This window comes from Aquarana catesbeiana, unplaced genomic scaffold (genome assembly GCF_042186555.1).
Source record: "Aquarana catesbeiana isolate 2022-GZ unplaced genomic scaffold, ASM4218655v1 unanchor225, whole genome shotgun sequence".
Lineage (NCBI taxonomy): Eukaryota > Metazoa > Chordata > Amphibia > Anura > Ranidae > Aquarana > Aquarana catesbeiana.
In genome coordinates this window covers 504,676-515,870 of record NW_027362652.1, presented here as the reverse complement: position 1 = coordinate 515,870, position 11,195 = coordinate 504,676, and the positions used below count along the sequence as shown (strand labels likewise).

The following is an 11,195-nucleotide window of genomic DNA, read 5'->3' as shown; positions in this document are numbered from 1 at the left end:
ATTTAATAGAAATGTTTTGGGGGTTCTAAGTAATTTTCTAGCAAAAAAAAAAAAAAGGAGATTTTTACATGTAGGAGCGAAGTGACACAATTGGCCTGGATACAAAGTGGTTAAAGGATGCAGAGGGTGCAAGCAGCCGCTGCTTCCTTAGCAACCATTGACAGTTGGATAGTGGTGATATCATCACCCAAATATGGCCATGCGACATAATAAATCAATTATTTAACCTGTTCCATTCCCCACCCATTTGCTTACCTAGCCGTGGCTTACCAGCCATCTAAGTGAATGGGCCAGACAACATCAGTGGTTGATAAGGACGCAGCAGGTACACAATAGTAATCAATGGACACTATGGATTTTTAAGGTGCTAAAGGATGAACAGACCAAAATTCAATTTTACAAGGTTTATTCACATATACATTTGTACATTAAAAGCATATTAAGACAATGTTAACAACAAATATAGATCCCTGATTTGTGCAAAGGACCCCCTTCAAGTTACCAATGTTACACTTGATTTGGTTGTTACAATGTATATATGGGGTCCTTGTATGCATCCCTCTATGTCTCTACATGTTTCACGGGATATACAGTCAGGTCCATAAATATTGGGACAGAGACACATATCTAAGCTTTTTGGCTCTATACACCACCACAATGGATTTGAAATGAAACGAACAAGATGTGCTTTAACGGCAGACTTTCAGCTTTAATTTGAGGGTATGTCCCAATATTTATGGACCGGACTGTACCTGCTTCTTCAGGTGGACTCCAGGGACAATATACCTGGAGTCAGACCTTCCTTCGCAGAAAAAACCCCATCCAGGGGAAAGCTTCCATCACTGGGACCCCCAGGGAGGGGGCGAGTGCAGGAACACCCCACACAGAAGCGACTAAATTGGGAGGGTTTAGCCAGAGACTCAAAAAGGAGGTGTAACACCACTCAATAGACATGAACACAGCTAAGACAGTTGGATTACTTCTTCTACAGGAATCTACTTTACCTGGCAGATTCCATATATGGCCATTATATAGAGCCAAAGATCACAGGAAATCATTGTATGAAATAAAATATTAATAAAAGATGCGGCACTTATTAAAACAGACCATCCAGAGAGAATCCATAAATCCAAGGGTGCACCCAGAGTGTATAACAAAAACAAATCTGCAGGTGAAATGACGATCCTCCACCAACACCACAGCAAACTGGGCCTCTTAGGCCCCTTTCACATGAGGCGGACTCCGTTTCCACGGAGTCCGCCTCGGTCTGCCAGCTCAGCGGGAGATCAGTCCGTTGATCTCCGCTGAGACGGCGGATGACAGGTCCCTCTGTGCTCACTGAGCGGGGAGGGGCTTGTCAGGCACCACTGCCGCCTATGGAGGGAATCGGATGAAAACAGACAGCATGTCTGTTTTCATCAGATCTCACCCGATCCGATCCGCCAGCGACGGACCTGGACGTCGGGCCATCCGTCTGCTTTTTGCGGATCGGACCGGTTCGGATGTCAGCGGACATGTCTCCGCTGACATCCATCGCTCCATAGGCTAACATGGAGCGCCCGCTCAGGTCCGCCGTCAAAACTGACTGGCGGACCTGAACGGTCCGATCGTGTGAAAGGGGCCTTATCCTCAGAGGTGGACCACTAGAAAATAGGTCTGACAGCACTCAAAAACCCATCAGGCTTGCTGCTGTTCATCATGGACTGCACAAAGATTAAGGCTCAAATCCTGTTGTCCCCTCTGAGAGCATCTCTTCACAGGTTAGATTATCATGTAGCTGTGGCAAAATGAGAACAAAGTTCACCTCATAGTGTAGTATGAAAAAGCACTTAGGTATTTAATAAAACTCATCCCGAATACTCATACATTAGAAGTAAAAATCGAGCATGTCATCACAATTAACTGATAGTTTCTAACCAACAAAATGGGCGTGGTCCATGTGTGCAGCAATGTCATATGTCCAGGCTCCATCCAACGAGTTTCGTCATATGAGATGTCATCAGGGGCATCAAAATGAAATAAAATATGGCCAACATTCATCATGGCTGGTCACATTTGTTTAACTATTTTTTTTTTCAAAAATTAGATAAGTATAAGTTTACTCAGCCAATGAAAGGTAATGACTCCATTTTTATTTTTCTATTGCTAGCAATGGCCAATACGGTACAACACTTCATCCATGTCTTTGGTGAACTCTGATCTCCTCATGAACTGTTTCTTACATGATGAAGATCAGCCATGGAGTATATCTGAGGTGTATATCAGGGTGTGATTCTTCCCCACATGAGAGCTGTGATGTCCAGCATTCATATAGAAAACATTTCCCGCACTCAAGGCACTAATACACCTCGAGGGTTGTGTGGGATCCATGATATACAGGAAGACAGGGCTTTACTGAGTAACAATTGCCTCACTCAGAACAGGAACATTCTCCCCCGTGTGCAATCTCTGATGTCTGCAAAGATTGGACTTCCGTGAAAAACATTTGCCGCACTCAGGACAGGAATACAGCTTTTTCCCTGTGTGCAATCTTTGATGTGTGATAAGCTCTGATCTTCGTACAAAACATTTCCCACACTCAGAACAGGGATCAACCCTCTCCCCTGTGTGCAATTTCTGATGTTTCTTAAGATTGGAATTATGTGGAAAAAATTTCCCACATTCAGGACAGGAATACGGCTTCTCACCTGTGTGAGACCTCTGATGTGTAACAAGTACTGATTTGTGTGCAAAACATTTCCTGCACTCAGAACAGGAATACACATTCTCACCTGTGTGCAATCTCTGATGATGATTGAGATTGGACTTATCTGAAAAACATTTCCCGCACTCAGGACAGGAATAAGCTTTTGCCTCTAGGTGAGACCTCTGATGTCTGACAAGTTTTGATTTCTGTACAAAACATTTCCCACATTCAGGACAGGAGTACGGCTTCTCACCTGTGTGCAGTCTCTGATGTCTATCAAGATTGCACTTCCGTGAAAAACATTTCCCACACTCAGAACAGGAATAAGGCTTCTCATCCGTGTGCAATCTTTGATGTGTGTAAAGATGGGACTTCTGTGAAAAACATTTACCGCACTCAAGACAGGAAAATGGCTTCTCCCCCGTGTGAGATCTCTGGTGTTTGACAAGTTCTGATTTTTGTACAAAACGTTTCTCACAATAAGAACAGGAATATGGCTTCTCACCTGTATGAGATCTCTGATGTCCGTAAAGATTGAACTTTCTTGAAAAACATTTCCCGCACTCAGAACAGAGATATGGTTTTTCCCCTGTGTGAGACCTCTGATGTATGACAAGTTCTGATTTTTTAATAAAACATTTCCCGCACTCAGAGCAGAGATATGGTTTTTCCCCTGTGTGAGATCTCTGATGTATGACAAGTTGTGATTTTTTTACAAAACATTTTCCGCATTCAGGACAGGAATACAGCTTCTCACCTGTGTGCAATCTCTGATGATTAAGAAGCGAGGACTTCAAAGAAAAACATTTCCCGCACTCTGGACAGAAAAATGGCTTTTCCCCCGTGTGAGTTCTACGATGTATGGAAAGATGGGACTTCTTTGAAAAACATTTCCCGCACTCAGGGCAGGAATGTGGCTTCTCCCTCGTGTGAGATCTCTGATGTGTGTAAAGATGTGTCTTATATGAAAAGCATTTTCCACACTCAGCACAAGAATATGCTTTCTCCCCCGTGTGCAATCTCTGATGTATGATTAGACTGGACTTCTGTGAAAAGCATTTCCCGCACTCAGAACAGGAATACGGCTTCTCCCCTGCGTGAGACGTCTTATGGACTTGAAGATCAGATTTAAAATGGAAACACTTCCCGCACTCAGAACAGAAAAATCTCTCATCTGTTGGAAGGACGGCACCGTCCCTCACAGTCTGAGGTTCCTCAGGATAAGAGGAATACGATGGTCCATCTACACTGTGTGGTGCCGGATGGACATTTGAGGTAGTCGGGTTTTCTCCTGGACTATACTGTGTGATGTCCTCATCTTCTACTTTACAGTCTGGAGACAAAGTGAGACAATCCTCTGAGGTTTTCCTCATCTCCCGTCCATCTACTAAAATAGAAATAACAAGATTATTACTAGACATGAGCAGATTGGTTCCCCTAAACCAGGACTCCGCCCACATCAGGCAGCTTTGTCTCTGAGGATCTTACAATTCCCCCCTCAAGGTAACTAGTAAATGGGTCCTCTGATCTCCTACCAGTTCATTTCTTTATTCATGGACCTTAGTGAGAGAGTGAGGAAACAACCAGAACTGTCTTTTATAGGAGTGACAGTGATGAAGAAGTACTGCACTTCCTTATTTAGTCCATGATTTAGTCATGAATAACAGCGGGGCTGAGCCCCACCAGAGGTCAGAGAGTGAGGATGTGGAGAGAACAACCAAGATGAAGACTGGACTGATCCTGAAGACCACCATCATTAGGTTATTGACTCCTCCCTTATTATCACTTTCTGTTTACCTGCTTCCAGACCGCCCATTTACTGTGGCAGGGCAGCCCAGCTGTGTGAAACAACGTACCGGTACGTTGTTTCCACTTCTGGGTCTGGGGCACGCGTGCGCATCGCCAGTGACCTGCTAACTCTCATTGGACACAGCGGGAGCCAATCAGCGGGTCCGGTGCCCATGATAGACGCTGGGACCCTCTGATCATTCGCTGGAGAGACAGACCGCCGTTCTGTCAGAGAGGAAGAGAGCTCTTGTATTCCTGCTAATCAGGAACACAGATCTCTCTCTTCCTCGAGTTAAACCATCCCCCACACCGTAAGAAATCACTCTCTAGGAGCACACTTAACCCTTTGATTGCCCCTGATGTTAACCCCTTCCCTGCCAGCGTCATTTATACAGTGACAGTGCATATTTTTAGCACTGAACACAGTATTAGTGTCACTGGTTCCCAAAAAGTGCCATTTAGTGTCTAATTTGTCCGCCGCAATGTCGAAGTCCCACTAAAAAAAAAATTAAAAAATTAAATTGCTGATCGCCGCCATTACTAGTAAAAATATCCCATAGTTTGTAGACGCAATAACTTTTGCCCACACCAATCAATATACACTTATTAGGATTTACCAAAACTATGTAGCAGAATACATATTGGACTAAATTGATGAAAAAAAATTAGATTTTGTTAGTTTGTTACAGCTACCTCCCAGAGCCCCCCCCCCCCTTTTACTTACCTGAACCCGGTCTTTCCCGTGACGGGGGACGAGCACACCAGCTCCAGCCGGTGTCTCGGGTCCTGATTGGAAAGATTGATAGCAGAGCAGCCATTGGCTCCCAGTGCTGTCATTCAAATCCAATGACGTGGGAGCCAGGGGGCGGGGCCGAGTCCTGCTGCCTGTGTCAATGGACGCAGCAGCAGGACTCGGGAGCGCGCCCTCACAAGAGCCCAGAGGGAGAGCGGCTCTCCAATGGGGCAGTTGAGGAGAGGAGGAGCCAGGAGCGCTGCTGAGGGACCCCGGAAGAGGAGGATGGGGGCCACTCTGTGCAAAACCAATTCCACAGAGGAGGCAAGTATAACATGTTTGGTTTTTGTTTTTTTTTAAACACACCTTTAGATATAGTTTAACTGAACAAGCTGAAGACAGAAGCTGATCGGTTACCATACACATGTGCTCCAGATCCTGGCTGATCAAGTCTTAGTAAACCCCCCCCCCCATTATGTTTATATATAGCAGTAGGTAGAGGGTAGAGAGCGGAAGTCAGGACTATGTAATGTAGAACATATTGGATAAGATACAACAGTTAGGACTATATAATATCACAATAATGTAATCTAATGTACAACATGGAGTATATAGTGCAGGGGTCAGGACTAGATTATAGACAATAATAATCATATAGTGTAATAGTCAGGCTTACAATATTTATGTTCAGTACTCATTGGCAACTTAAAGGGTAAGCTCACCTTTACAGAAAAATCTGTAAGGTGAACTTACACAGGACCCCCCCCCCATCCCGCTGACCTGCAGCACGGCGATCTCCTGTTCTGAGCCCTGCTATCGCCGCCTCACTGGACTGGGGCTTAGAAATCCCCTTGTTCTAATCTCCAAAATGTCCCGTCAGGAGGTACGTTTTGGATCATTCTAATTGGTCCACATGACGGCGTCGGGCAATCAGAACCTGAGTAGCCCATCTTGTCAGCGGTGAAGAAGTAGAGAGAATGCCGAGGGGATTTCTGAGCCCTGATCCGGTGAGGAAGTAATAGCAGGGCTCAGAACAGAAGATCGCCGCTCTGCAGGTCAGCGGGACAGGGGGTCCTGTGTAAGTTGACCTTAAAGATTTTTCTGTAAAGGTGAACTTACACTTTAAACGTTTTCTAAACTGGGGCTGAACTCAATGATTGCATCTGAGACTATACAGACATACACTATATTGTGAAAAGTATTTGGACGCCTGCCTTTACATACACATGGACTTTAATGGTATCCCAGTCTTAGTCCGTAGGGTTCAATATTGAGTTGGGTGAGGCCCACCCTTTGCAGCTATAACAGCTTCAACTCTTCTGGGAAGGCTGTCCATAAGGTTTAGGAGTGTGTCTATGGGAATGTTTGACCATTCTTTCAGAGAAGCAAGGTCCATAAAGACATGGATGAGCAAGTTTCGGGTGGAGGAACTTGGCTAGCCTGCACAGAGTCCTGATCTCAACCCGATATAACACCTTTGGGATGAATTAGAGCAGAGACAGTGAACCAGGCCTTCTCATCCACATCAGTGCCTGACCTCACAAATGCTCTTCTGGAAGAATGGTCAAACATTCCCTTAGACACACTCTTAAACCTTGTGGACAGCCTTCCCAGAAGAGTGGAAGCTGTTATAGCTGCAAAGGGTGGGCCAACTCAATATTGAACCCTACGGACTAAGACTGGGATGCCATTAAAGTTCATGTGTGTGTAAAGGCAGGCGTCCCAATACTTTTGGTAATATAGTGTATCCCTCCACCCGGCACAGCCAGCAAACAACAGAGCAAGTAATCACGGGACATTTCCTCTGTCAAAGGTCTTTCTAGACCCAGGCATGGGGCAGAACACCCAAGGCACATGCCCCAGGTGCCTAAGAAGAGCACACGCCTATGATGAAAATCAACATTTTACTGTCAGCTGAACCCCAGAATCTCCATAAATCCAGTCTAGATACATAAATTGTGTCTCCAGCACAGAGTAGGAAGATTATCCAAGAGAAATACAGGAATACAGGATGGGGAACACAGCTCAGGAAAGTGACCAGGGGATTACAGGCTGATATCACCCAGTCCTTGCCCTACTTTGGACCAATCAGTGAGCAGTATGGGTGGAGGAATGTATTTAGTGTTAATGACCCACCTGGGCTGATCTCTGTAGGAGTGTCCTCCTCTATTATTGTCTTTATTATTCCATCCTCCTCCATAGACTTCTGATCATCCCTCACATACGTCTCATCTTCTTCTGCTTTAACCTCAACTTTTATATCTATTGGATCCTCCCACTATACAAAGAAAATTAGAGAAAATATAATATATACAATAAAAGCGTTAATATTGTATCACATAAAAAATCCACACATCATCTCCAAAAGTCCATGTTCTAGATGTTCCATCCCACCAACCTGGTAAGGGTGAGGGATGGTGTGATCTTCCTGTGTGGAATCCCGGGAATACAGAGGACGGGGACATCTCTCTAGTGGGTTCATTATATCTTTGTGTTCTTCTAAAAACTCCCCCATCGCTCCATACTCCTCCTCCTCCTCCTCCTCTTTATACTCTTCTTTAACAACAATATTATCATCCCTGAGATTTACACTCTGAAAGATATAATAAACATTCGTTGTAACAAACATGCCGTGTATAAATCATAACTCCCAGTGAGCATCAATCATCTACCTGATGATGGTGAGGCATCCCTGTGTGATCTTCCTGTGTGGAAACCCAAGAGCACAGAGGACGGGGACATCTCTCTGGTGGGTTTCTGTAGCTGGATGACTCCACCATGGTGTCCTGGTAGAGATCTTTGTGTCCTTTTAGAGACTCTGACTCCTCCATCACCCCATTCTCATCATCCTCCTCTTTTATCTCTTCTTTAACCTCAACTTTAGAATCTCTCAGGTTTCCACTCTGAATATATAATAAAAATTACATCAATGGTAACAATGTAGATAATGTACAGATCCTAATGATACTATCAGTGATTGTTCCTCATCTACCTGATGATGGTGAGGGATGGTGTGACCTTCCTGTGTGGAATCCCGGGAATACAGAGGACGGGGACATCTCTCTGGTGGGTTCCCATTACTGGATCCATCTGTAGGAAACACACACACTGACTGAATACATTGTTTCTATGTGTTTATCAGATGATGGGGGATCTAGGTGGACCCTCCGTACTGCTCTCTCCTTTACAATAAAGTCTCCTCTTACCCGGTGATGTGAGGGGCGGCTGATTGTCCATCATGACGTCCTTGTAGAGATCCTTGTGTCCTTCTAAATACTCCCACTCCTCCATGGAGAAATAGACAGTGACATCCTGACACCTTATAGGAACCTGACACACACAATGATACAGTCACCATCCAGACACATCCCTTGTCTGTTACTGGATAATGTCCCAGAATTCCCAGCACCGCTCACCTCTCCTGTCAGCAGATCAGTGATTTGGTGACTTCTGGAATCTTACTTTTATTCCTCTTTTTATTTCCTTGGATGATGTGATGGTCATATGATCACCAGATTTCAGAGGAGGAAAATTCTAGATTTGAACAGAAATAGTAAAATCAAATGACCTTCCCAGAATCCTCCTCACCTCCCTGTTCAGGTCTCCATTTTATTAAAGCCCCACTTCAGGCTGAGTTATAATTTACATACATAGGGTCCACTACTGTGTATGTTAAAAGCTTGTCAGAGGCATTCTGACATCATTACACAAAAAGCAAGGAGATAGATAACAACTGTGATGTCATAAAATTATCTGACTTTGGTTGCAGGGACATTGGGAGGAGGAGCTGTGAGGTCAGTGTGATGTTATAGGATTCACTGACTGCAATTGGAGGGACATAGGAAGGAGGAGCTGTGAGGTCAGTGTGATGTCATAGGATTCACTGACTGCAATTGGAGGGACATAGGAAGGAGGAGCTGTGAGGTCAGTGTGATGTCATAGGATTCACTGACTGCGATTGGAGGGACATTGGGAGGAGGAGCTGTGAGGTCAGTGTGAAGTCATAGGATTCACTGACTGTGACTGGAGGGACATTGGGAGGAGGAGCTGTGAGGTCAGTGTGATGTCATAGGATTCACTGACTGCGATTGGAGGGACATTGGGAGGAGGAGCTGTGAGGTCAGTGTGATGTCATAGGATTCACTGACTGCGATTAGAGGGACATTGGGAGGAGGAGCTGTGAGGTCAGTGTGATGTCATAGGATTCACTGACTGTGATTGGAGGGACATTGGGAGGAGGAGCTGTGAGGTCAGTGTGATGTCATAGGATTCACTGACTGCGATTGGAGGGACATTGGGAGGAGGAGCTGTGAGGTCAGTGTGATATCATAGGATTCACTGACTGCGATTGGAGGGACATTGGGAGGAGGAGCTGTGAGGTCAGTGTGATGTCATAGGATTCACTGACTGTGATTGGAGGGACATTGGGAGGAGGAGCTGTGAGGGGCGCTCTGTGAGGTTTCTGTACACAGAATAATTTCTCCCAGGTGTGTCCCACCTCTTCTAAACTGAAAGATGAACTTTATTAGGACACATTATATTCCTGTGATCTCCGTGTACTCTGGAGACTTTACTGTTCACAATTTAGGATGAATATCAGAGACTGGGATCATTATGGAGAAATACGTTTTCAGGACATTTACTACAAATTAAAATTTTCCCTCTTTATTTCTTTTTGAATCTTGAAAAAAAAAAAAGACACATATATTCCAATCCCCTTAAATAAACCCTCCATCTCCCGCCACTAATAAAAGTAATGCAATCCGTTAGTATAGACGGATGAGGTGAGAAGGTGATTGGTGGAAATGGTGACACATCTCCAAAATGAAGAGAATGTTCCGGCCCTGTAAGTGGTGAAATGTTCTGCCCCTGAAGGGGTTAATCTAGGTTTCCACACTATATATGTGTGTATCATCATCTGCTGGAGATAAAAGACATCACAGTGACTATGGAGGAAGAGGACGGACATGACGGGGGGTTACTGGGTGTAAATTATGGTTGCCACCTCATCCCTTTAAACCCGAACACATAATAATTACACAGGTTCTGTGGCTGATTAAGGTGGTAATTAAACTCATTTGGTGCCTTATCTGCATTAAATTAGCCTCAAAACCTGTGTAATTAATATGTGTTTGGGATTAAAGGGATGAGGCAGCAACTCTAGTGTAAATAGAAAATAAGATCTTATTACCTCCTCTGCTGCCACTTCCAGCAATGTCTTCTCTCTACTTCCTCCGGACTCACCTCTCACCTGGAACTTCCTATTTATACCTGACATCACTTCCTGTCTTCCATAGAGACTGCATTTCTGGGTAGAAGTGAGGTCGCCATCTTGTGGAGCTCAGAAGAATTGCACCCTGTGAAACATCTCATAGTGTGAACATAGTTATAGTTATAGTTGAAAAAAAGACACACGTCTATATAGTTTAACCATAAACACGGCATTGTGCTCTGTGTGTATGTACTGTATATCCTTATAGATGGGGTCATCTCCACTCCCACCAAGGGGGATAGAAAATATATGACTGCCTAGTCCAGCCTTTCTCATTCAGTGTTCCCTCAAAGGTTTCTAGGGGTTACTTGAGAAATTAACAATTTCTGTCTCTCGGTAATAACTGGCATCAGTGATCTGTAAGGGGGGCAGTCTTCCCACTGATGATGATGTAAGAATGTCCTTCTCCCACTGACTACTGATATAATGGGGTCCTTCCTATCCGTCACCAATGTAAGGGACCACTACATACCTCCCAACTTTTCAAGATGGGAAGGAGGGACACCTATTAGCAAAAGTATTTAGACATAGGACACCCCCCCCCCCTTTAAAAGAGAATTATACCAAAAAAGATTAGATAAAACCACAAGTGCTTTTCTACCACTACTATTCCTTTATATTGCCTTTTGAAATTTACAAATGCAGTCATTTAAAAATTGGATGAAAAGTTTAGGACTGGGAAACATGCTTTGAAAGATAAAAAGTGCATTTTATAT

The 11,195-nt window shown here is 44.3% G+C and overlaps 1 protein-coding gene across 1 annotated transcript; it reads right to left on the bottom strand.

The window, feature by feature from the left end:
* Window positions 1-389: 389 nt before the first annotated feature.
* On the bottom strand, window positions 390-10,498 carry LOC141121549 (uncharacterized). Its single transcript, XM_073611174.1, has 8 exons — window positions 10,399-10,498; window positions 8,624-8,741; window positions 8,414-8,537; window positions 8,200-8,297; window positions 7,880-8,110; window positions 7,606-7,800; window positions 7,344-7,485; window positions 390-4,073 (listed from the first exon to the last, which is right to left on the bottom strand). The coding sequence occupies exons 3-8, from the start codon at window positions 8,496-8,498 to the stop codon at window positions 2,392-2,394; spliced, it is 2,433 nt and encodes an 810-aa protein (XP_073467275.1). The 5' UTR covers window positions 8,499-8,537; window positions 8,624-8,741; window positions 10,399-10,498; the 3' UTR covers window positions 390-2,391.
* Window positions 10,499-11,195: the final 697 nt, after the last annotated feature.

What these genes read in the sequence shown, in the direction of transcription:
- LOC141121549 (XM_073611174.1), bottom strand. Translation starts at nt 8,498, where the DNA reads ATGGAGGAGTGGGAGTATTTAGAAGGACACAAGGATCTCTACAAGGAC. An exon ending in GCCGCCCCTCACATCACCGG is followed by an intron (nt 8,298 to 8,413) that starts GTAAGAGGAGAC and finishes TGTTTCCTACAG; the next exon opens with ATGGATCCAGTAATGGGAAC. An exon ending in CCATCCCTCACCATCATCAG is followed by an intron (nt 8,111 to 8,199) that starts GTAGATGAGGAA and finishes TTATATATTCAG; the next exon opens with AGTGGAAACCTGAGAGATTC.